This window comes from Danio rerio, chromosome 6 (genome assembly GCF_052040795.2).
Source record: "Danio rerio strain M-AB ecotype USA chromosome 6, GRCz13ab, whole genome shotgun sequence".
NCBI lineage: Eukaryota > Metazoa > Chordata > Actinopteri > Cypriniformes > Danionidae > Danio > Danio rerio.
The window spans coordinates 57525001-57550000 of record NC_141026.1 but is presented as its reverse complement, the minus strand read 5'-3'; the positions used below and the strand labels follow the sequence as shown (position 1 = coordinate 57550000).

The 25000-nt window shown below is 40.1% G+C and overlaps 3 protein-coding genes across 21 annotated transcripts in view; 1 reads left to right on the top strand and 2 right to left on the bottom strand.

Annotated features, from left to right (window-relative positions):
* The window catches only part of slc12a5a (solute carrier family 12 member 5a), a 2560186-nt gene that overhangs the window by 1052579 nt on the left and 1482607 nt on the right, over positions 1–25000 (top strand). For 17 of the 19 annotated variants that reach the window (XR_015494310.1, XR_015494308.1, XM_087258141.1 and 14 more), the window contains 2 exons: positions 16969–17023; positions 17438–17568. Coding sequence is in view for 16 of the 19 variants with exons in the window: in XM_087258141.1 (XP_087114267.1) it covers positions 16969–17023; positions 17438–17568 (186 nt within the window). In the remaining 3 variants the exon portion in view is untranslated. Of the gene's footprint in view, positions 1–16857; positions 17024–17437; positions 17569–25000 lie in introns of all 19 variants that reach the window. The other 2 variants (XR_015494309.1, XM_087258150.1) reach the window with 1 other exon arrangement.
* The window catches only part of nav1b (neuron navigator 1b), a 947042-nt gene that overhangs the window by 198831 nt on the left and 723211 nt on the right, over positions 1–25000 (bottom strand). The gene's annotated exons all lie outside the window — the stretch shown is intronic.
* The window catches only part of LOC148679702 (uncharacterized), a 378972-nt gene that overhangs the window by 53405 nt on the left and 300567 nt on the right, over positions 1–25000 (bottom strand). The gene's annotated exons all lie outside the window — the stretch shown is intronic.

Here is a 25000-nt window from a genome sequence, read left to right as displayed (position 1 = left end):
TGCATAAAACATAAGCTAGAATAGTTGGCGGTTCATTCCGCTGTGGCAACTCCCTGATAAATAAATGAATTAATGAATGAACGAGAGAATAGAAATGTTGATTTCATTCAACTAAAACTTATTTAGATATTTATTTCAGATATGTTTTACAGGGTATATGCCAAAATAATTTAAATATCTGAGAAATATCGAGATGAAACCTAAATAAGTACTGCATGAGCTGTGAATCCTTGAAGCAATTTATTTTCATGCAGTATATCTGCATTCTGAAAGAATTCAACAGCTTCAGTTCATTAGCTTTAATAAGTGTATAAGCAGCAGTTTTCTCACTCAGATGGGTTTGTTAAGACGCTAATAGTTTTATATTAACTATAACACGAGGCTCATGATGTAAGATCTGCTCCATTTCCACCCACACGAGTCCAAACGCTCTGCATATCATCACAGACCTCCATATGCTAATCACATGCTGGCGGCAGCCTATGATTGGACGATGTAGGGCACCGGCTGCTTGAACCAGTTTTCCTGGCCAATCACACCATCTGCCTTCAGTAGCAAGAGCCAATAGTCACTAGACGGATACTATGACAACCAACCAAAGAAACAATAGTTAATAAATAATGGCACGTTTTACGTCACAACTCTTTTTGTATATTTAGATTTTTCGTTTTGCTCACTAAGTTTATGAAAAAAATCTGAAAAAATTGGACAAAATGTGAAATAATATTAAGGATTAAATAGTAGTTTTGTAACCGTAAAATATTTTAGATTTTTATTTATTTCTCTGATGCAAAACTAGAATTTTTACTCCAGTCTGATGATTTCACTTTATAAAATGGGATCCCACTTTCTACTTAGTGGCCTTATCTGATACAGTATGTACTTACACTGAAATTAGTCATTTGTTACATTGTGTAAATTGTCACGTGAAGGGGACGCTGTCAAGAGAAGTGCTGATCCAAACTCAGGGTTTATTATACAGAGATGGTCAGACAGACAAGCAATGGTCAACACTGAGGCAAACAGATGTACAGTTGAAGTCAGAATTATTAACCCCTCTAAATTACCCCCCCCCCCCCCCCCCCGTTAATTTTTTCCCCTAATTTCTGTTAAACGGAGAGAAGATTTTTTTCAACTCAATTCTAAACATAATAGTTTTAATAAATCATTTCTTTGTCATGATGGCAGTAAATAATATTTGACTAGATATTTTACAAGACACTTCTATACAGCTTAAAGTGACATTTAAAGGTTTAACTAGGTTAATTAGGTTAACTAGGCAGGTTAGTGTGATTAGGCAAGTTATTGTATAAAGATGGTTTGTTCTGTAGACTATCGAAAAAAAAATAAGCTTAAAGGGGCTAATAATTTTGACATTAAAATTGTGTTTAAAAAAATTTGAAGCTGCTTTTATTCTAGCCGAAATAAAACAAATAAGACTTTCTCCAGAAGAAAAAAATTATTAGACATACTGTAAAATTGTCGACGCAGTGGGTAGCACGTTCGCCTCACAGCAAGAAGGTCGCTGGGTCGCTGATTCGATCCTCGGCTCAGTTGGCTTTTCTGTGTGGAGTTTGCATGTTCTCCCTGCGTTTGTGTGGGTTTCCTCCGGGTACTCCGGTTTCCCCCACAGTCCAAAGACATGCGGTACAGGTGAATTGGGTAGGCTACATTGTCTGTAGTGTATGAGTGTGTGGATGTGTGGATGTTACGCAACGCGAAACGAAATGAAACAGAGACGAGTTGGACCTGACCAGTCCCGAAGCAAAAAAAACTAAAAACAAAAACAAAAGAAAAATAAACTATAAAATAAAATCTGTAATCTAAATTAATTGGATTGATTTTAATTATTTACTTAGGACAGTAAGGTCTAACTTTGCTTAGACAGATGTCTTGTATCTGAACAGAAATAATGTACAGTAAGTAAGTAATGTGTATTTATATAGCGCATTTATTGTGTATGCCCCAAAGCGCTTAACAATCATGAGGGGGGTCTCTCCACACCACATACACAACGACAGCCACACGACAGCTTGGAGCACCTTGCCCTTCTTTGCTTTCAGGAGCTTTGATGTGGAGGCTGAAGTATGAGCAGGAGCGCTATCCTGCTGGAGAATTGTCCCTCTCCTGTGGTTTGTAGTGTAATGGGCAGCACAAATGTCTTGATACCTCAGGCTGTTGATGTTGCCATCCACTCAGCAGATCTCTCACACGCCCCAATACTGAATGTAACCCCAAACCATGATTTTTCCTTCACCAAACTTGACAGATTTCTGTGAGAGTCTTGGATCCATGCAGGTATTTCTGCAGTATTTATAAAGATTGGGATGGGTTCATTTGAAAAATCGACCTTCTGCAAGTAGAAGCTAAAAGTCAAGTTATTATTTGTTTCCCTTACAACTGGAATCAACGACAAGACTTTTGTCCAACCCGGGCTCTTTGTGGAAACGTAGCCCCGCGGACGTTTCTGCGGCCCGCGAGATACGTCCCGGGAGGTACGTATTCGAGCGTTTTTTGTTTTCGCGGATCCGCAAGAGGCCGCTGTGCTCGCTGTTCTCGCGCGAAAAGCTGCCGGATCGGCCGACCCGGCCGCCCTCCTCTTCCTCCTCCGTTCTCGCCCTTATTTTTCGGATTCTGTTTTCATTTTACCTGATTTCTGGAACCGCTGGTCCCCGGACTCTATCCCGGTCGTCGTGCCCGCAGCCGCCTCCTCCTCCTCCGGGGCCTCCGCTCCGCCGACGCAACGCTGTGAGCTAAGCGGACAAACTGGTTACATCGGGAAAGCCCTCCACTCGGAGGCGAGCTGTCGGCCGGCAATCGCGAAGAGGTGGATCGGAGCGGCGCCACACCGCCCCGCAGCGTTCCCTTTAAAAAAAACTAAACGCGGCCGTACGTACCTCCAGCCACGTGAATCGCCGTCTCCAGAAACGTCCGCGGGGCTACGTTTTCAGAATGAGCTTGGGTTGCTTTTGTCAGGTAGTGTATAGTGTAGTAAATGCTATAATATATACAGTACAATACACTTACTATAGTGCGGATCATAAAGTAGTATTTTTTCATGTGTCTCTCATATAAATCTTCTTCGGTGTTAAACAGCAAACTATCCCTTTGGAACTATCCCTTTAAGTATTCATTTGATTACATCTCCACCCGCAAAATACACAACCCGCACATGAATAACAATTCACAGTCATGTATTAATGTATTCCCATGAATAATCAGAAGCTTCACAGCTGTCACAAGCCATAAATAACTGAAGCGCTCTCCGTCATCTGTCAATATCCCTGAGCCTGAAAGTGGATCAATGCTGTTGTTTGTGTGCTTTAATGATTCATTGCTGCATTTCGAATGGCTTCAGTCTGTCTTAAAGATGCGAGCGTCTCCGTCTCTGTGATGTATGAAAGAGTCAGCGTTTCTCCTCCTCTCCATCTGTTGCCATGAGAGACCGAACGCCATGAAAAGCGCCTGGCAACGAGCTGCTAATTTCAGATGACATCGATAGCATCTTGTGATTATGATGCATATACATACAGTTGAATTGTTTGCCCTCCTGTTAAATTTGAGTTCCTTTATATTTATTCCCTAATTTCAGTTTAACAACGACATTTTTTTTCTCAACACATTTCTAAACATAATAGTTTTTATAACTCATCTCTAACAACTGATTTATTTTATCTTTGCCATGATGACAGTAAATAATATTTGACTACATATTTTTCAAGACACTTCTATACAGCTTAAATGACATTTAAAGGCTTAACTACATTTATATTTAGTCATTTTGCTTTTTTTTTCCAATTGAGGGGGTATTCAACAATTCAACAAAGAAGAGGCATTACATAGAAGTGCTGATTATTCAAAGTAACTTGTTTGTGGTCAGAGAATTTACACTCACCGGCCACTTTATTAGGTACACCTTACTAGTACCGGGTTTGACCGCCTTTTGCCTTCAGAACTGCCTCAATCCTTCTTGGCATAGATTCAACAAGGTGCTGGAAATATTCCTCAGAGATTTTGGTCCACATTAACATGATAGCATCACGCAGTTGCTGCAGATTTGTCGGCTGCACATCCATGATGCGAATCTCCCGTTCCACCACATCCCAAAGGTGCTCTATTGGATTGAGATCTGGTGACTGTGGAGGCCATTTGAGTACAGTGAACTCATTGTCATGTTCAAGAAACCAGTCTGAGTTGATTCACATGTTATGGTGTGTTATCCTGCTGGAAGTAGCCATCAGAAGATGTGTACACTGTGGTCATAAAGAGATGGACATGGTCAGCAACAATACTACAGTAGTCTGTGGCGTTGACACAATGCTTAGTTGGTCCTAATGGGCCCAAAGTGTGCCAAGAAAACATCCACCACACCATTACACCACCACCAGCAGCCTGAACTGTTTATACAAGGCAGGATAGATTCATGCTTTCATGTTGTTGATGCTAAATTCTGACCCGACCATCCGAATGTCGCAGCAGAAATGGAGACTCATGAGACCAGGCAACGTTTCTCCAATCTTCTATTGTCCAGGTTGGGTGAGCTTGTGTATGTAGCCTCAGTTTTTACTGTACTGGTCCTCTGCTGCTGTAGCTCATCTGCCTCAAGGTTAGATGTGTTGTGTGTTCAGAGATGCTCTTCTGCAGACCTCGGTTGTAACGAGTGCTTATTTGAGTTACTGTTGTCTTTCTATCAACTGGAACCAGTCTGGCCATTCTCCTCTGACCTCTGGCATCAACAAGGCATTTGCGCCCACAGAACTGCCGCTCACTTGTTATTTTCTCTTTTTCTGACCATTCTCTGTAAACCCTAGAGATGGTTTTGCGTGAAAATCCCAGTAGATGAGCAGTTTCTGAAATACTCAGGTCAGCCCATCTGGCACCAACAACCATGCCACGTTCAAAGTCACTTAAATCCCCTTTCTTCCCCATTCTGATGCTCGGTTTGAACTGCAGCAGATCGTCTCGACCATGTCCACATGCCTAAATGCATTGAGTTGCTGCCATGTTATTGGCTGATTAGAAATTTGCGTTAACGAGCAGTTAGACAGGTGTACCTAATAAAGTGACCAGTGAGTGTAGTGCTAGAGTAGGAGAGCGAGAGAGAAAGTGCTTCCATAGGTGGTTTTGGTATTGTTCACTGGGGTTCAGGTATTCTCTGAAGAGATGGGTTTTTAGTTGTCCTTTGAAGGATACCAGTGTATTCACAGTCTGAGTAAGAATAGGAAGATCATTTCATCAGCGAGGAACAGTGAATGAAAAGGTTTTGGAAAGTGACTTATAGCGTTTCTGCGATGGAAACACAATGCTGTGCTCCCACCCTGATCAGAGGCTCCTGAGGGGGTGTAGACCTTCAGAAGCAGGTGGAGGTATCAGGGTGCAGTGCCAGTGGCTGTACTGTAGGCAAGCGTCAGTGATTTGACCTGGATCGGAGCTTCAACCGGTAACTAACGCAGAGAGATAATAGAGGTTAATCTTAGGGTAATTAGGCAAGTTAGTTTAATTAAACAAATCATTGTATAACTATGATTTGTTCTGTAGACAACTGAAAACAAATATTGCTTAAAGGGGCTAATAATATTGACCTTAAGTGAAGGTTAATTCTAAACTAATTTCGAGAGGATCATGTGCTTATGATTGCTTGCAGCTGGTCTCACGTTATCCAATTCATGATTCACCAATCAGACGACTCCTTAGCCACTATAAATACCCTCAGTTCCATATCACAGCCATCTTCATTTTGAGGATTACCCCCTTCCACCCTACTCCTCCTCCTTGCCTAGATGGGTGGCACGGTGGCCCAGTGGTTAGCACTGTTGCCTCACAGCAAAAACGTCACTGCTTCTAGTCCTTACCAATCCAGTCGACATTTCTGTGCAGAGTTTCTCCCCGTGCTTAGGTGGGTTTCCCCCGGGTACCCCGGTTTCCTCCCACCCTCCAAAAACATGCAGCTTAAGTTAACTGATTAATCTAAATCGTACCATTGACATGCTCCTGGTAAGTAGCTATGTCTCAAGAGCAATCACTATCTGTTCATTAGCTACTACAGCAGGGGAGTTCTCGAGATCTACCCGAGCTCAAACTCTACTCTCGCTTCGCAAACTGGAGGGAGCCCTGGGCTCTCTCCCGGGACAGCATGCCAAACACGCTTTATAAACAATCATCAGCTTAGTGTGAACTCTTGAAAATGTTTTTAGTTAAAAAATGCTTCTTTCTAGCTGAATAAAAACAAATAAGACTTTCTCCAGGAAATAAAATAATATAGGACAGGGGTTTTCAAAGTGTGAGGCGCGGGAAAAAATATTATATAATGAAAATATAATTATTAAGTTTAATTACTATATGTATTTTTTATTATATTTAAACGTTTTAATTAAACAAAGCTAAAAAAAATAATACGTCAAAAATAAGAAAACCTTTTTTACCCAGAAGGCCATAGCTGTGAATTCGCTTCTGTTTGGCAAGCCTGCCAATACAGGTATATGCCTGCTAATACAATGGATCGGTTTCTGAGACCCCCCCGATTCAAAGCCTTCAAGTTCAGGGCTTAAACTCAAAAGACGACGGTCTGATGATCAGTATTTGAGTTTAGGATTTACGTGGACAGGACCAGCTGATGAACCACGACCTTTATGTGTGGTTTGTCAAGATATTTTGGCTAATGACAGCTTGAGACCCGCTAAACTTCGACTGTTTTGACTGGGATGGACAGTTCTTGGATCTGTTCTGTTCATATTGAACCATCATCCTAGTTTTAAAAACGTTATATTAAAATACTTGTTATTACTCTGTAAATAATTGCACTTTCATGCAAATGATGATAAAAGTGAGTTAACAGTCTGACATCTGTCTGTGTCTTTATATATACTGTATGTATATATATATATATATATATATATATATATATATATATATATATATATATATATGTGTGTGTGTGTGTGTGTGTGTGTGTGTGTGTGTGTGTGTGTGTGCGCGTGTGTGTGTGTGTGTGTGTGTGTGTGTGTGTGTGTGTGTGTGTGTGTGTGTGTGTGTGTGTGTGTGTGTGTGTGTGTGTGCGTGTTTGGGAGGAAGGGGGCGCCAATGGATAAGTTGTGAAAAAAGGGAGGCCCACTGTCTTAGACTTTGAAAACCCCTGATATAGGAAATACTGTGAAAAATTCCTTGCTCTGTTAAACATCATTTGGGAAATATTTGGGGAGAAAAAAACCACAGAAGGGCGAATAATTTAGACTTAAACTCCATATACACTCGTTCTGAAAGCACAGAGCTGACGCTACAGACGGACACATAAATCATACATGCACATTTTTTTAAAGCTGTCTCCTTGGATGGGCTGGAAGTCATTGAGATGCACAGCTAAAGTCAGGCGAACGTCATCTGTAATCTAGTTGTATTTTCATGCACACCTGCAGAATGGCTCTCTGAGGCCGCTTTAACCTCCGATTGAAGGATCCTGTAAAGCCTTCATCATCTCTGAGCGTCTCTGAAGGCTGTGCATTTTCACACAATGTGCCTGGGTTTTAAATAAGAAATCTGCATATTTTAATGTATGCAGAACTCTCGGTTTATCCTGTCGCCTTTTAAAATGAAGTTATGTCACATGTTTCGGTTAAAACGGTTGAGAATAAGGCACAGAATCAAAGCAGAATTCATTATTATTGATATCTTTTTCATCAACTAAAACCAACCTAATTAAAAAAACATTATATAAATATATATATATATATCATATGATATGGGTGGTGCAGTGTCTCAGTGGTTAGCTCTGTTGCCTCACTGCAAGAAGGTTGCTGGTTCTCCCTGTATTCGTTTAGGTTTCCTCTCGTTTTCCCCACAGTCCAAACACATGGGATATAGGGAATGGGTAAAATTGTTTGTAGGTTTAAAATAGGCTAAATTGTTTGTAGTGGATTAGTGTATGTTTGAAAGAGTTTGTATGGTTGTTTCCCAGTATTGGGTTGCAACTGAAAGGGCATCCGCTGCATAAAATAGTTGGAATAGTTGGCGGATCATTCCGCTGTGGCGACCCCTGATAAATGAGGGGCTAAGCCGAAGGAAAATGAATGAATGAAAAGGGATTTTCAAGCCAAAATAATGAATTCTTAAAACAGACTTTTAAAAAATGTATAATATATATATATATACAGTATATATATATATATATATATATATATATATATATATATATATATATATATATATATATATATATATATATATATATATATATATATATATATAAATGTTTGTCATAAAATCTTTTAGATAAAATATTTAAGCAAAAAAAAAAGCTAATAATGTTGTAAAAGTATCAAATAAAACTGAAGTAAATGTTCATTTCAGAATATATAGAACAAAAACTAATATATTTGCAAATTTGCTAAACAAAATAAAATAAAAACTACACTAATAATCAACAAGGCTTTTTATAAATGCATATTTGTAATATAACAATAAATGAACATAATATTGAGGCACATTTTATATATTATTCAGTTGCTTTTCATTTTTATCCTTAAATTCTGCTTACTGTAATGTATAGTAAATGATAAAAAAGTGATTATTTAACTTGTATTATTAAAATCTTTAAAAGTATTTTTTTCATTTGTGTGTGATTATATCTATCTATCTGTCTGTCCGTCCGTCCGTCCATCTATCTGTCTGTCTGTCTGTCTGTCTATTCATCCATCCATCCATCCATCCATCCATCCATCTAACTGTCTGTCTGTCTGTCTGTCTGTCTGTCTGTCTGTCTATATATATATATATATATATATATATTTCTTATGTATAACACACTTACATAAATTAATGTATACAAAAATTACATAGATATTTATATTATATTATCTTTCATTCTTCTATTTTCCTTTGGCTTAGTCCCTTTATCAGGGGTTGCCACAGCAGAATGAACCGCCAACTTACCCAGCATATGTTTTACACAGTGGATGCCCTTCCAGCTGCAACCCAGTACTGGGAAACACCCTTGCGCACTCAGTCTCTCTCTCTCTCTCTCTCTCACACACACACACACACACACACTACAGTATACCACATGTGTTTGGACTGTGGGGAAAAACCGGAGCACCTACTACCACCACCATGTCGCCCATATTATATTAGATTATATTATATTATATTATATTATATTATATTATATTATATTATATTATATTATATTATATTATATTATATTATATTATATTATATACAAATCTTTATTTATTATGTGATTAATCATTTGCCTCACAGCAAGAAGGTCGCTGGTTTGAGCCTTGGCTGGGTCAGTTGGCGTTTGCATGGTCTTCCCGTGTTCGCGTGGGTTTCCTCCGGGTGCTCCGGTTTACCCCACAAGCCCAAAGATATGTGGTATAGGTGAATTGGGTAAACTAAATTGTCCGTAGTGTATGTGTGTGAATGAGTGTGTATGGATGTTTCCCAGTGTTGGGTTGCGGCTGGAAGGGCATGTGCTGGATAAGTTGGCAGTTCATTCCCCTGTGACGACCCCAGATTAATAAAGGGACTAAGCCGAAAAGAAAACGAATGAATAAATGATTAATCATGATTAAATATTTTCCCAGCACTAATATGGACACATCAATGAAACCATATAAAGAAATGCAAATCAAAAAAAAGATATGTATAGTGTTATTTTAGCAAATTATGTATTTGATATCATTCAAACATCTGATCATGATTATGACATCAAATGTAAGCTGATTGATTCATGCCATGAGGTGATCTCGTTCTATAAAGCCTGATTATAAACATCACCTTAAATGCTGTCAGCTTAATAAAAACATAATCAGAATCACTGCCAGGACACAAACACACACACACACACACACACACTGTGTCAGAAAAGAAAACTGACCTAAAACCTGCAGCTTTTTTATGTTTAGCGGTAGCACATATAGACGAGGAGCTTTTAACCGCGGTGTGTTTTTGTCTGAAAGCATCTGGGTGCTTTTTAAATGGATGTATGGTGTTGTTGAATCCCTGTTTGGCTGCATCCATGCTGGATTAAACTCCAACGCACCAGAGTGACTGAAGAGCTTTTTTACAAACAGCCAGAGAGCTTTGCCTGATGATGGATACAAACTTGGAGAAGCGGCTTTCTTTACAGAGAGGAAAACAAGTGCACTCAAGGGGTGCTTTATACATCTTACTGCTCCCAGAGAGAAAATACAAGGCTTTTACAATTGAATTACTGCACATCCTGCTGTATATACCGTATGCTGCTTACCATTTCCTTAAAGGTCCTGTGAAGTGCTTTAAAATGTTTAATATAGGCCCAATCCCAGATCTAGTTTTTTACCCCTACCTCTTTCCTTGACCCTTAAAACAGAGTGTGAAATGGAAGGGCTTCAAATTCACCCCTAAGAAATAGGACACCACTACAACACCCGCACACATATAAGATCGACCATAGCGACTGCTGTAGTGATTCCAGTTGCATTATTCTTTGGTATTTATCTTCATGAAATCATTGAAAACAACGATCATGTTATCATCACGATATTATGTATAAGCTCGTAACTAATGATAGACTGCCCTCCTATCATTTGTCAGTCTCTGAAATGGCCCCCTGACAAATTGAGTTTGAGACCCCTGCCTTACACCCCATTCACACGGTGCATCAGCTTCAACACTTCCCATTGACTTTGAATGGGTGGCGTCAGGCGGTGCCGAGCTGCATTGTGGATCTGTCGGCGCTGCTTCAGTGGCGTTGCTTATTTAGCCTTCTCAACTTTTTAGCGAAATGTAAATGTAAACATGTTTGAGGAGAATCTCCTTATCCACCACCAGTGTGCAGCTCTCACCTGGATAAAGCGACGACAGCCATATTGTGCCAGATCACACACACCAGCTAATTGGTGAAGAGGAAACTGAGGCCCCATTTACACTAGTGTATTTTAGTTTTAAAACGGCGTTTTAGAATGAAAACGATCCGCGTCCACACTTGTGTTTTACCCAGCGTTTCTGAACAGCTCTCCGTCCACACTAAAATGCTGAAAATACACATCACGTGACCACACACACACACTCGGGCAAGCGCTGCAGCCCATCTACCCAGATGAGAGCTGTGCTAGTCGGACTTCTCATCAAGCATCTCCCGCTGGATCCAATCTCACTATATTTATTAAACGTGATATTTCATTCATCTTGTTGTCTTTGGAATCTATTACTTGTTCTCAAGTAACGTGTTTTGGCTGAGCGCAAAGATAAGCTAATGATTAATCCATGTACATTCCTGTATATTGACTGATCGCTTGCCTTTATTTCCTATAATGTATAAACTTATTGTATGTTATACTTTTATAATGGCCATTATCGATTATTAAAACTAATATTCAGTAAAAGAGAGGGTGTGTTTCGTATTTTCACTGAAATTGGAAGGAGGCAGTTGTTATCGGCTCCGTTTTGTTATAAATATCCACACAGTGAAGATGACGCTCATATATGCAGCACGACGCCTCAACATTTCTGCTGTCTGTTAAGTTGTTAATATTAAAATGAAAATAGGCAATTCCCTAAATCATGTTTTCATGTTATTGTTGAGAAAGTGAAACAAGGTAGCCAGGGTGATGTGAATGAAGTTATAAAATACACTGTTCCCTTTGAAGATTTACCCGTGTCCTCGGTATAGTCTGTTTTCCATACCAAACTTAGAAGAAGAGACTGCAGCCTTGATCAAACTTGCGAAGTCTGAACTTACAAGGAGAGGATGCAGGACTGAACTGTGTGTGTTAGGCTACTTAATATTGAGGAAAAGCCCCAATCAGAGAGGCGAACGTCGGCTGTCCCGCCTCCGTTTTCAGATGTCTCCGTTTTCCATCATCCACACTGAGATGGAGCAGCAGCGTTTCAGAATGAAAACGGCCTCTCCAGCGTTTTCAAAACGCTCCGTTTTCGGCACTCGAGAACTCCGGCGTAGTGTGGACGGTTGGCGTAACCGTTTTCAAACTAAAACGCATTAGTGTAAACGGGGCCTGAGTGATGAAGTGGGGTATGGGGATGGTTAGGAGGCCATGAGGAACAGAGGCCAGTGGGCAAATTTGTTTTGGGGTTAAACGACCTCCTAACCTGACGGTTTTTAACTACCTCAGTTTAACATCTCATCCAAAAGATGGCGATCACTGATCAGTATAGAGTCCCCATTAATATATTGGGGCATTAGGACCCACTTATACCCCTGCTGGTCTTAGGCTGCGTCCGAAACTGCATACTTCCATACTATATAGTACGCTAAAATCAGTATGCGAGCTGAGTAGTATGTCCGAATTCATGGAATTCGAAAATCAGTATGCGAGAAGTACCCGGATGACTTACTACTTCCGCCGAGATTCTGGAGTGTGCGCATCCCATGCACGCTGCACTATCCCATAATACCCACGAGAGAATTCATAAATGGGAGTAAAGTGACGCAAATGACGCAGGTAGGTCATGTGACCATGACAAAATGGCAGATGTAGTACGTCCGAATTCCATTCATACTTTTCACATTCATACTGTATAGAACGTACTTTTCTAACGGCCGAGTAGTACGTTTAAATTCAAATGCAGTGCCTACTGAGTAGTAGGCGGTTTCGGATGCAGCCTTATGCTGCGTTCACACCAGACGCGGAACGCGCGTCAAGCGTGAGTGATTTACATGTTAAGTCAATGCAAACGCGCAAATAGACATCCTTCGGTGCGATACGTGCGAATGGCGCGGCGGGAATGACGAGAATTGCGCGAATGGCGTGGCGCGAATTGAGCGTTTTTGTCTGTTTGACGCGAATCACTCGCGTTCGAAAATCTGAACTTCAGCGGACATTCGCGCCGCGTTAACCAATCAGCTTGCTCTTGTGGGGGCGTGATTGTGACGTATCGCCTGTTGTCAGTGTCCCAGGGGAAATCCCCCAGCAGACACCGACAAGAAGTTCATTAAACTAGGCAGGACCGCTGAAAACCTCCATCAGCCAGGTTCAGTTTCTGGAGGAGTTTATGAGCTCACAGAGCTGGATGCACCTCTGAAAGGATGTAGTGGACTCAGACACGGCTCTAAACGTATCGACGCTGTTTATCATCCTTCATAAAGCACATTAACACTGTTATTTTCTTCATAAAATCCATGTTAGCCCTTTAGCTATGAAGCTAGAGTCACGGGGCAGACAGAAGCCCTGCCCATCACGCAAATCTGAGTCTGTTCTGAAGTGAATTTGACACACGAATGAAGCGAGTAACCTCAAATGTTCACGTGACTGTTTACGCGCGAATAGCGTGATTTATCCGCGCGTTCCGCGTCTGGTGTGAACAGCATTAGTAACACCACTTCCGGCAGCAACCTAGCTTTCCCATGTGATCTCCCATCCAGGTACTGACCTGGCGCAGCCCTGCTTAGCTTCAGTGGGTGACCATGTGAGAGTTGCAGAGAGCTAGCTGCTGGCTAATTTGTACACGGAGTAATGCACATTTCAGACTTTGCATGTGTGTGTGCGTGTGTGTGTTTCGTCTGTCACCATCTCTGACAGTGACGTGGGTGTTCTCACACACTTAATTAATCATCACTCTTGAGACACCGTGTGCATTATAGTGATTTTAACACAGCTGAAGAGTGTTGAGGCAGAAAATGTGAGAACAATTCTTGTATCTAGCAATACCGAGTGCTATTCCTCTCTCTGCTTCTATCTGGATGTTCTGTGCAATTTTTTTCTTCTTTTTTTGTATATTATATTATTGTAAATTCAGTTAATTTAAGTGTAATCATATATTATTTCAAGTTACATTTGGTCCTCAGTATGCAGCCTTTAATGATCTCACAAAATCTAATACAAAACATGCACAATTTCCAGGTGCGACAATACATTATATATAACATTCATTCATTTTCCTTCAGCTTAGTCCCTTATTTATCAGCGGAATGAACCAGCAACTATTCCAGCATATGTTTTACACAGCAGATGCCCTTCCAGCTGCAACCCAGTACTGGGAAACACCCAAACACTCTCACATTTACACACACACACTCATACACTACAGCCAATTTAGTTTATTTAATTCACCTATAGCGCATGCGTTTGGACTGTGGGGGAAACCACATATGGAAACCCACGCAAACATGGGGAGAACATGCAAACTCCACACAGAAATGCCAACTGACCCATCCGAGGCTCAAACCAGCAACCTTCTTGCTGTGAGGCGATTTAGCTAACCACTGCGCATTAAACCCACTGTATATTAACCGAAAAATAAAAAAGAAGAACAGAACAATTGTTACATCCAGGGTGAGAACATGTCTTAATACAATTCATTCCAGAATAATCTCAGTCGACTTTCATTGTAGGTTATAGACATTATAGACAGAATACATATTTACATACATATACAGTACACATGTCTCTGTGTAAATTTCTAAAGAAGTGTCAGTGTTGTGCTGTTTTCCCGCTCAGTCTGACAGAAACAGCTTTTAATAGATGTATTAGCATTTCTGGAGACTGAATTAAAGATGACTTTAATCTCTGGGACGTTTTACAATTGCTTTGGCTCAGTCCGTGCTAAAAGTAGACATCTCGTACTTTAAAGAGACAGAAGAGCTTTCAGACCAAAGCACATTTGTTTGGTACTTTCAAGTCTTCTGAAGTGCTTTAATCAAAGTTATCTGACAGATTGCTCACACACTCTATCTATCTATCTATCTATCTATCTATCTATCTATCTATCTATCTATCTATCTATCTATACATCCATCCATCCATTTGTGTCTATTTATCATTCATCCATTTATCCATCCATCCATTTGTCTGTTCATCCATCCATCCTTCCATCCATCCATCCATCCCTCCATTTGTGTCTATTTATCCATTTATCTATCTATCTATCTATCTATCTATCTATCTATCTATCTATCTATCTATCTATCTATCTATCTATCTATCTATCTATCCATTCTCCCATCCATCCGTTCGTCCAACCCATCCCAACCCGTCCATCTATCCATCCATCCATTTGTATCTATTTATCCATCCAGCGATCTATCTATCATCAATCTATCCATCCATTTATCCATCCATCCTCCTATCCATCCATCCATATATTAATCCATCCATATATCCATATACCAATATAATCATTCATTTATTTGTATATCCATCTATATATCTACCAATTTATCCCTCCATCTATCCATATGTCCATCAATCCATGTCTATTTATCCAACCAACCATCCATCATCCATCCATCCATCTATCCATCCATCCATCTATCCATATATCTCTCTATCCATCCATCCATTTGTCTATATATCCATTTATCCATCCATCTGTCCGTCCGTCCGTCTATCTACTCATCAATCCATTCTCCCATCCATCCGTTCATCCAACCCATCCCAACCCATCCATCTATCCATCCATCCATCCATCCATTTTTGTCTATTTATCCATCCATCCGTCTATCCATCCATCCATTTGTGTCTATTTATCCATCCATCCATCCATTTGTGTCTATTTATCCATCCAGCGATCTATCTATCATCAATCTATCCATCCATTTATCCATCCATCCTTCTATCCATCCATCCATGTTTTAGTCCATCCATATATCCATATACCAATATAATCATTCATTTATTTGTATATCCATCCATATATCTACCATTTTATCCCTCCATCTATCCATCCATCCATCTATCCATCCTTCCTTCCATCCATCTATCCATCCATCCATCCATCCATCCATCCATCGATCTATCCATCTATCTATCCATCCATCCATCTATCCATCCATCCATTTTTGTCTATTTATTTTATCCATCCATCTATCCATCCATCCATTTGTGTCTATTTATCCATACAGCGATCTATCTATCTATCATCAATCTATCCATCCATTTATCCATCCATCCTTCTATCCATCTATCCATGTTTTAGTCCATCCATATATCCATATACCAATATAATCATTCATTTATTTGTATATCCATCCATATATCTATCATTTTATCCCTCCATCTATCCATCCATCCATCTATCCATCCTTCCTTCCATTCATCTATCCATCCATCCATCCATCCATCGATCTATCCATCTATCTATCCATCCATCCATCTATCCATCCATCCATCCATCCATTTATTTGTGTCATTTTATCCATTTATCCATCCATCAATCTATCCATCACTCGATCTATCTATCCATCTATCCATTTATCTATCCATCTATCCATTTGTTTCTATTTATCCATTCATCCATCCATATATTAATCTATCCGTTCATCCATTTGTATATCCATCCATATATCTACCAATTTATCCCTCCATCCATCCATCCATCCATCCATCCATTCATCTATCAATATATCTATCCATCCATACATACATCCATCCATCCTTCTATCCATCTATCCATCCATCCATCCATCTATCCATCTATCCATCCATCCATCTATCCATTTATCTATCCATCCATCCATTTGTGCCTATTTATCCATTTATCTATCCATCTATCCATCCATCCATCTATCTATCCATCTATCCATCCATCCATCCATCTATCCATCCATCCATCCATTTGTTTCTATTTATCTATTCATCCATCCATATATTAATCTATCCGTTCATCCATTTGTATATCTATCCATATATCTATCCATCCATCCCTCCTTCTATCCTTTTTGTCTGTAGTTTTGAGTCATTTTCTAAAAGAACCAGTTCACAGAATCATACACTCACCCAAAAATTCTCATGTTTATTCGCATACAGTTGAGGGGGAAAACTCAATAGAAAAGCACCTTTTATTGCTTTGTTTTGCGTACAACGTCAGGATCTAAAACCAACAATGGAAACCACGATGCCTTGTATCATTCTGTAATATCAGAATCAAACCTTTGTTGGAAGGTCATTGTTGTTGGTGTTGTCATTTCCTGAATGTGCTGATTCACCAAACTGACTCCTCTTCTCTCTCGTTCTGTGTTTTCTTTTTTTCCAGACGATGCTCACTGCCATCTCCATGAGTGCCATTGCCACGAACGGCGTCGTGCCAGGTAAGTGCTAGAGCTCAACAATGTGCATGTGGGTTGTCTTGGCAACAGGAAGCGGTCACCGTAGCAACTCCGAGCAATGACCAGACAGCAATATCCTAAAGCTGTATTTATGTATTCATAATTGGACAAGCGTGGCCTGTCCTAATGACCGCCTCCATCTCATCTCCTGATTGGAGGAGAGCAGAGGTGAGCAGAAATTGCCGGGTTCATTGTTCATCAGCGATAGGCTGCTATTATCGCCATAGTGCTAAAAGCCTCTCCATAAGCATGCTTAATATTTTCCAAGAAACAGGAAGTTGTAATTGGGGGTTATATTGAGCTATTTTGTTATAGCCTTCAGCAGGAGAATGCTCCATTAATATCTCAGTTTCCTAAAAGGCTATTTTTTTTTTTGCATCGTGTTTTTTTTAACAGCTGGAGGCTCGTATTATATGATCTCTCGTTCTCTGGGGCCTGAGTTTGGTGGAGCGGTGGGAATCTGCTTCTACCTCGGCACCACCTACGCTGGAGCCATGTACATCCTGGGCTGCATCGAGATCCTGCTGGTGAGAAGGACTACAATGCTACAAAAATCTAACTTTGAGCTATTCGTCTTGTTTATAGTCAAAATATTTAATAGTTCTTAAAGGGTCAAAACACATTTTTTGAGCTGTTGACAGTCGTATATGTGTCTCACACTGCTAAAAACACTATTAGGACCCATATATTTCAATAAAAAGTGAAAATTGGTTGTTTTTGCGTTAGTTCGAGCAAATGTGTTCTACTGGTTTGAAACTAATTTTTGAAGCTGCGTCATGGCCATGAGATCTTAACGTGTATTCCAGTGTGTAGATTAGACGTCTGTACCTGGGAGTGCCTTATTACGTCTCTGAGTGTGCTGCATTCATTCATGAGTATGACTTGGTACAAACCAATCAGCGCGCTCGATTATGTAATTGTTTGGAGACATCGGTCGTCAGTGTTGCGTTTATAATTTGCTGCAGTGAAGGTTTTGTTTGCATTTTCCCTCTATGAGAGCGCAGCTGGACTCACGTGTGGATTACAGTGCACGCACCATAGAAATATAGTACGTGTCTAAGCTTTTCTCATCTGGAAATGGTGAAATCCGAATTTGCTGCTCGTCTCCTCTTAATAAAGACATGGATCCAGTTGGTGTTGATAGAGTTTTTGGTAACACTTTATAATAACTACACACTATAAATCATTTATTAAGTATTAGCAAATGGTGAGTTCATTATCTGTTAAGCGTTAACTCTACATTAATAAGCGTTAGTAAGCATATTATAACCGCAGCTACAAATGCTGTATTCTTGACTTGTAAACATATTTAAAATGTGCTTCATAATTGTACTTTCATACTTAGCTATCGGTTTATTTTTCATTACTAAATTAAGTATTGCATTATTTACAAACCATTTGTATTTAAGAGTAGCTGAGGGTTTTTAGGATCCTTCAAAATGAATTAGAGAATGATTAACAAACTATTAAAATCAACGTTTTTTCATTTATTTATTCATTTTCTTGTCGGCTTAGTCCCTTAATTAATCCGGGGTCACCACAGCGGAATGAACCGCCAACTTATCCAGCAAGTTTTTACGCAGCGGATGCCCTTCCAGCCGCAACCCATCTCTGGGAAACATCCACACACACATTCACACACACACTCATACACTACGGAAAATTTAGCATACCCAATTATCCTGTACCGCATGTCTTTGGACTATGGGGGAAACCGGAGCACCCGGAGGAAACCCACGCGAAGGCAGGGAGAACATGCAAACTCCACACAGAAACGCCAACTGAACCGAGGTTCGAACCAGCGACCTTCTTGCTGTGAGGCGACAGCACTACCTACTGCGCCACTGCCACGCCGTCAACATTTTATATTTAATTATTTAGGCAAATATTAATGGTTACTATGCATGTTATTAAACGCTTTATTAACTCAACTTCATCTAGTTTTGTGACCTAATCTAAAGTGAGGACTATTTATGCTTTATAAATCCCTTATAAATGACAAATAAAGGCTCAGTTAAATTCTAAGAATGACTTTATTCATTTCTATTCATTTAAAGATACACAGATGAAACTGTACTGCAAATGAAAAATACTGAAAAATAGGTGTAAACTCTTGAATAAATTATTATGGTCTAAAACCAGACGTTTCAGTTTCATTGTCTAACCCAGGCCTGCCCAAACTCAGTCCTGAAGGGCCTTTGTCCAGCATATTTTAGTTCTAACCCCAATTAAATAAACCTGAACCATCGAATTAAGCTCTTTTTAGGTATACTAGAAAGCTCCAGGCAGTTGTGTTGGAGCAAGTTCGAGCTAAACGAGTTTGGACACCCCTGGTCTAACCCCTTAGTGGACTAATATAGGGAATGTTGAATTAGCGTATAGGGAACGATTTCAGATACAGCACGAGTTTCTCTGACTTCTGGGTTAAATCTTTCTTCTGAGGGAACATAAGCTTTAGTTGTCTTTGTCCGGGAGTAATCTTCCCTGCACTCAGAGATCCGCTGTTCGCCAGCGTGCTGATTTGAGGGAGTTTTATCCAGCCTGCATTGAGAAGGACACTAAGACGTCTATTTAAAGTGACCGGGCGCTTTGAGATTAAAGCTGCATTGTGTAACCCGGCAGATATTACAGAAATGAGCAGGTCACCATAGCGACTAGCTGATCACATGTGTGTATTCTCTATCTATTCAACAAAAGCTCGTTTGCAGCGTGGTCACTTTCTGGAGATCACACACCCGTTCCTGAGGGAAAAGACCATCTCGGATGATCCAAAGAGAAATAACGGACAATTCATCATTCATTCATTCAAGGCTCAGTCCCTTTATTAATCTAGGGTCACCACAGCGGAATGAACCGCCAACTTATCCAGCATATGTTTTACATAGCAGATGCCCTTCCAGCCGCAGCCCATCACTGGGAAACATTTTATACAATTTATATTACTCAACTCACCTGTATCACATGTTTTTGCACTTGTGGGGGAAACCGGAGCACTCAGAGGAAACCCACGCTAACACGGAGAACTCTACACAGAAATGCCAAGTAAGGCTCGAACCAGCGACCTTCTTGCTGTGAGTCGAACGTGCTACCCACTGCTCCACTGTGCAGCCCCTATCGCAAAATACTTAGTATTTTTGCTAAGTGCATAACAATAAAGACTGTTCAGTAAGACTACAATTTAATTTACTTTCACCTCTATCGCCTATATAATCACACATACAAGGAATTTGTTTTTGTGACAGAGCTTCTAAAGTGCAGCGAAAAAAATTACATTTAGTCATCATTTACTCACACCTTTCGTTTTAGTTCAACACAAAACAAGACATACTGAAGAATGTTGGGGAAAATATCCATTGACTTCCATAGCATATGGAATAAACTGTATAAACACTTTAAACAAAGTGAATTCAGACATGTTTATATTCATTTCAAGAGTTCACACTTAGCTCATGATTTATACATAGCTTGTTTGGCATGCTGTCCCGGGAGAGAGCCCTGAGCTCAAGGGATCCTCGAGCCCAGGGCTCCCCCCCCCTTTTGCAGGGCGAGTGGAGATTGAGCTCAGGTCTATCTCAAACCCCCCCGCTGCTGAGGCCAAGGCGAACTTCCTGAGAGTAAGACATTATAAAAAAAGGTTTAGGCTTATTTTATCTATAATATAGAGCACATTTGGATGGTGGGAGGAAACCGGGGAACCCGGTGGAAACCCACGCGGACACGGGGAGAACATGCAAACTCCGCACAGAAATACCAGATGGCTCAGCGAGGACCCAACACCATTGGTTTTCTTGCTGTGAGGCAACAGTGCTAGTCACTGGGCCACCGTGCCGCCCATTTTGGATAAAGGAGGAAGAAGGGGTGGAGGGGGGTTTCTTCCAATGGAAGATAATTGTAGAAAGGAAATGAGGATATATATAGTGATGTGGGATCATTTGATTGGAGGATCATAATCATCTAATGTAGACCAGCTGGGTCAATCATGAGCACATGCTCCTCTCGAAATTAGTTTAGAATTAAACTTCACTTCAACATGCTTTCAAGATTAAACATATGAGAAAAATATGGGAAAATACCTAATAATAGAATATACTGGTAAAATACGACACAATCCCCGGAAAAAACAGGAGGGTTGTCATGTATGAAGTGAAGTGTTTGTCGAACAACAGTTTTGCGAGGGAATGCAAAATTCCACTCATTTTTTTTCTCCACGATCACGTCCTTTCCGGGTCTCCATACATAAGACATTACACCATTTCCTGAATCTTTTAATCTTTTAGGTGGATTATGAACTTGAATGTGATCTGAGCAGCTTTCACTCATTCATTTTTATTGAGGAAAATGTCTGAAATGGTTCAATGAAGGATGCAGTATATTGTGCTTAGAGCGTTGAAACAGAGCATATGCACTGAAAAGTTTATGGCGCTGAATGTAATTTAGGACAGGCCTCTAATAAGGACTAATGGCAGGCCATTTGCAGTATTAATTCCACGCTTGACTCGTTCAATTAGTGCTTGAAGAACTGAACTCACGCTAGTCTGCTTTACTGCCTGCCTGAGAATCTCACTCATATCTCTTCATTCTGTCCTCTTTGTCTTCTTGCTGTTCTTTTGACTCTTTTTCTAGGTTTACACTTTCTTTTATATCTGTCCTGTTCGTTTGATGGGGTTTGTTTTTATCGTTTGTTCTTTTCTGATCATAAACCTTTTCCTACATTGTTTCTGTTTTATTTTTGAATTGTTCTGTTTTTGTTATAAACATTAGTCAGATAAATTTAAATGGTCGCACATTGCAATAAGGTTACATTAGTTAATGTGTTAAATAACATGAACTAAGAATGAATAATAATAATGTTTATTAATTTATTCAAATAGTTCAACGTTTACTAATGCTTCATTAAAATGCTGAGTTGTGCTTGCTAACATTGAGTAATGCAAAATAAACTAAACTTTACACTTCTAGGCTGTATGGTGGTTGAATGCCTTAGTGTCCCACCAGTGACGATATACAGCCATATTGCACTGCTACTCATGTGATGTTCAGAGATGGCAAAAGTAAACACATCCTTTACTCAAGTATACGTTCAGATTCTCATGTTTAAAACGACTCTAGTAAAAGTTAAAGTACTGTGTCATGACTGTCATGGTCCACTAGGTGGCACTGTAGTTCGCTAGCGAACTTTAGTAGCGAACTACAGTTGTTCAAGAACTACAAGTCCATACATTCCACATGCACACACCCGGCTTTCACTTACACTGATTACATACCCAGCTGACTCCAGTTCCCGTTTGATTCTTGTACTATTTATACACTCTGCACCCATTTGTTTGGACTGAGTCGTTTGTCTAGCTTGTTTAGTTTGGTATGTTGTTCCTGACCTAGTTCCTTGTTTTGTTTGTTTTATCGTTATTTTGATACTTTGATTTTTGATGTCCTGTTTTCTTCTATTAGTGGTGGGCAAAGCGAAGCTTCATGAAACCCTGAAACAGTCGAATCAAATGTGTCAAAGCTTTGAAACGTTTCGAAACCCCACTCTACGGTGACACCTAGTGGTCATTGTTTTTGTATTGCACTGAAACAGCTTCAGGGCGAAGCAGTGGCACAGTAGGTAGTGCTGTCGCCTCACAGCAAGAAGGTCGCTGGGTGCTGGTTCGAACCTCGGCTCAGTTGGCGTTTCTGTGTGGAGTTTGCATGTTCTCCCTGCCTTCGCGTGGGTTTCCTCCGGGTGCCCCACAGTCCAAAGACATGTGTTACAGGTGAATTGGGTAGGCTAGATTGTCAGTAGTGTATAAGTGTGTGTAAATGTGTGTGTGGATGTTTCCCAGAGATGGGTTGCAGCTGGAAGGGCATCCACTGCATAAAAACTTGCTGGATAAGTTGGCGGTTCATTCCGCTGTGGCGACCCCGGATTAATAAAGGGACTAAGCCGACAAGAAAATGAATGAATGAAACAGCTTCAGCAAAGAACAGTTGAGCGAATTGAGATATTAAACCCCACTTTGTAGATTCAACTTTCAAGTGATTTAGTGGAGCGGTAGGAGTTCTTGATTATCATGCGGGGGATAATGGGTTCGGATCCAGGCTGATACAACTGTTTGAAATTCGATTAAACCAGTTTGTAATGCTTTGCTCTTGTGTCGTTTTGTTTCAACATTGGTCTGACATACGAAAAAAACACTGTGAATAAATTTGTCTTGTTTTGGTCACAAAACAGGGTTGTTGCTAGATCAGACACGGACCAGACAGATCAGACATTAAATTTCCCATTTATTGTATTTTATTAACGTCTACCCAAACCCTAAACTCAACCTTCACAGTACTGTAGACATATTAATTATTGTTTTACAGTTTTACTAAAATGATGCTAAATTGATGGTGTATCCGCAGCTGTATCCTATTTAGACTACACCATAAAACAGAAACATGATTAAAATACATAAAACCGTGATTTCGGAGTATTTGTACAAGTCACTTTATTGAAGCACAGTAACAGCGTGCGCACGCACAGTCTACTAGGCCAGTGTTTCTCAACTGGTGGGTCATGACCCAAAAGTGGGTCGCGGGAACATTTTCAGTGGGTCGCGGAGTGTGTAGTCAAAAAAACAAAAATTTATTTTTTTACTTATTTTGCTTATATCAGACTTTTATTTTGAAATCCGTGTGCGACAACCGAACTTGTCCTTACCCTAACCACTGTTTACAGTATTTGACGTTTTTACTCTGTAATATTGCTATAATTTTCTGCATTTTGTAAAATGACAGCAATAAAATATTGTTTATTTGTAAGCCTTGGTGATTTTCTTATGATTTATCTGTCCCTACTTGTGCATGTTAACCATAGACTGTAAAATATATGGACGTAGTATCCATGACGTCACCCATAGGTTTCTGAAGAGCGCAAAAGAAGCCACAAGTAGGCGTGGCCAACCGTCGCCATTTTGGTTACGCGTCATCACACCCACGGCGGGATACCAAACAAGGGCAAAGAGGCGGAGAGTGAGCGGAGCTACAGACACCTGCTAGCATTTAGCTTGGACCTGGTTCAGACACACTTTACTTTGGGAGAAATGCTTAATACTTTATCACCTGTGACTCGTTTGTGTTCTGACCACTTGTGCTTGGTTGTACACTATATCAATAAAGTGTTTAGACTTTTAAAAACACTGCTGTACTACATTGAGCCTCTAAGCATTGTTCTTATGACGTTTTTCAACAGGAGGAAAACGCGAATTACTTACAAACACTTCAGATATAGTCTGTGTTAGTTACTGTAAGACTATTGATGAAATCCAGCATAACACTGTATGACAACGCTTCAGATGACTGTTCTAGAGCCCACAGCTAATCAATCTGACAGATTCTGCATTACAGCTCTAAATATAAATATAAACGATAAATGATCTTAAATAAAATAAATACATGTACAGAGATGGTATATAAGTATATAACTTTACTCACATGGGAAACGGAGGCCACGTGAATGGTTTGTGAGCACAATTAAGTTCACCCAGCATGCCATGCCATCTAATAATTGTAGGAAACAAGTCCAAAAGGCAGTTGAGTGTGTAAAGTCACATTAAACAACACAGAAATACGATAAATACGCCGAGTTCAGTGGCTAATCTGCCGGATTCAGCTGAGGTGACGTGACGGAGACCGGCGAGACCTAGCTGTCACTCAAGTGGCCACTCCCTTAATTATGCAAACTTAATATAACTTAATATAAAGGAAACGGATGAGTTATAAAAAAATTCACCCCCCTCACAGTTGTCATGAAGGGTGATATTACCTGTATTAACCAAAATCTTTTTTTGTAGCAGGCTGTAAACACCTTTTTTTCTGCTGTAAAGTTGGCCATTCTAACAGTGGGCTCAATTGAAATTTGCTCTGTTTTGGAGCCAGGAGCGGCCAGGACTAGCGGAATTTCAGATGAATTGCAGTTTTAGTTACTTCCGTATTGGC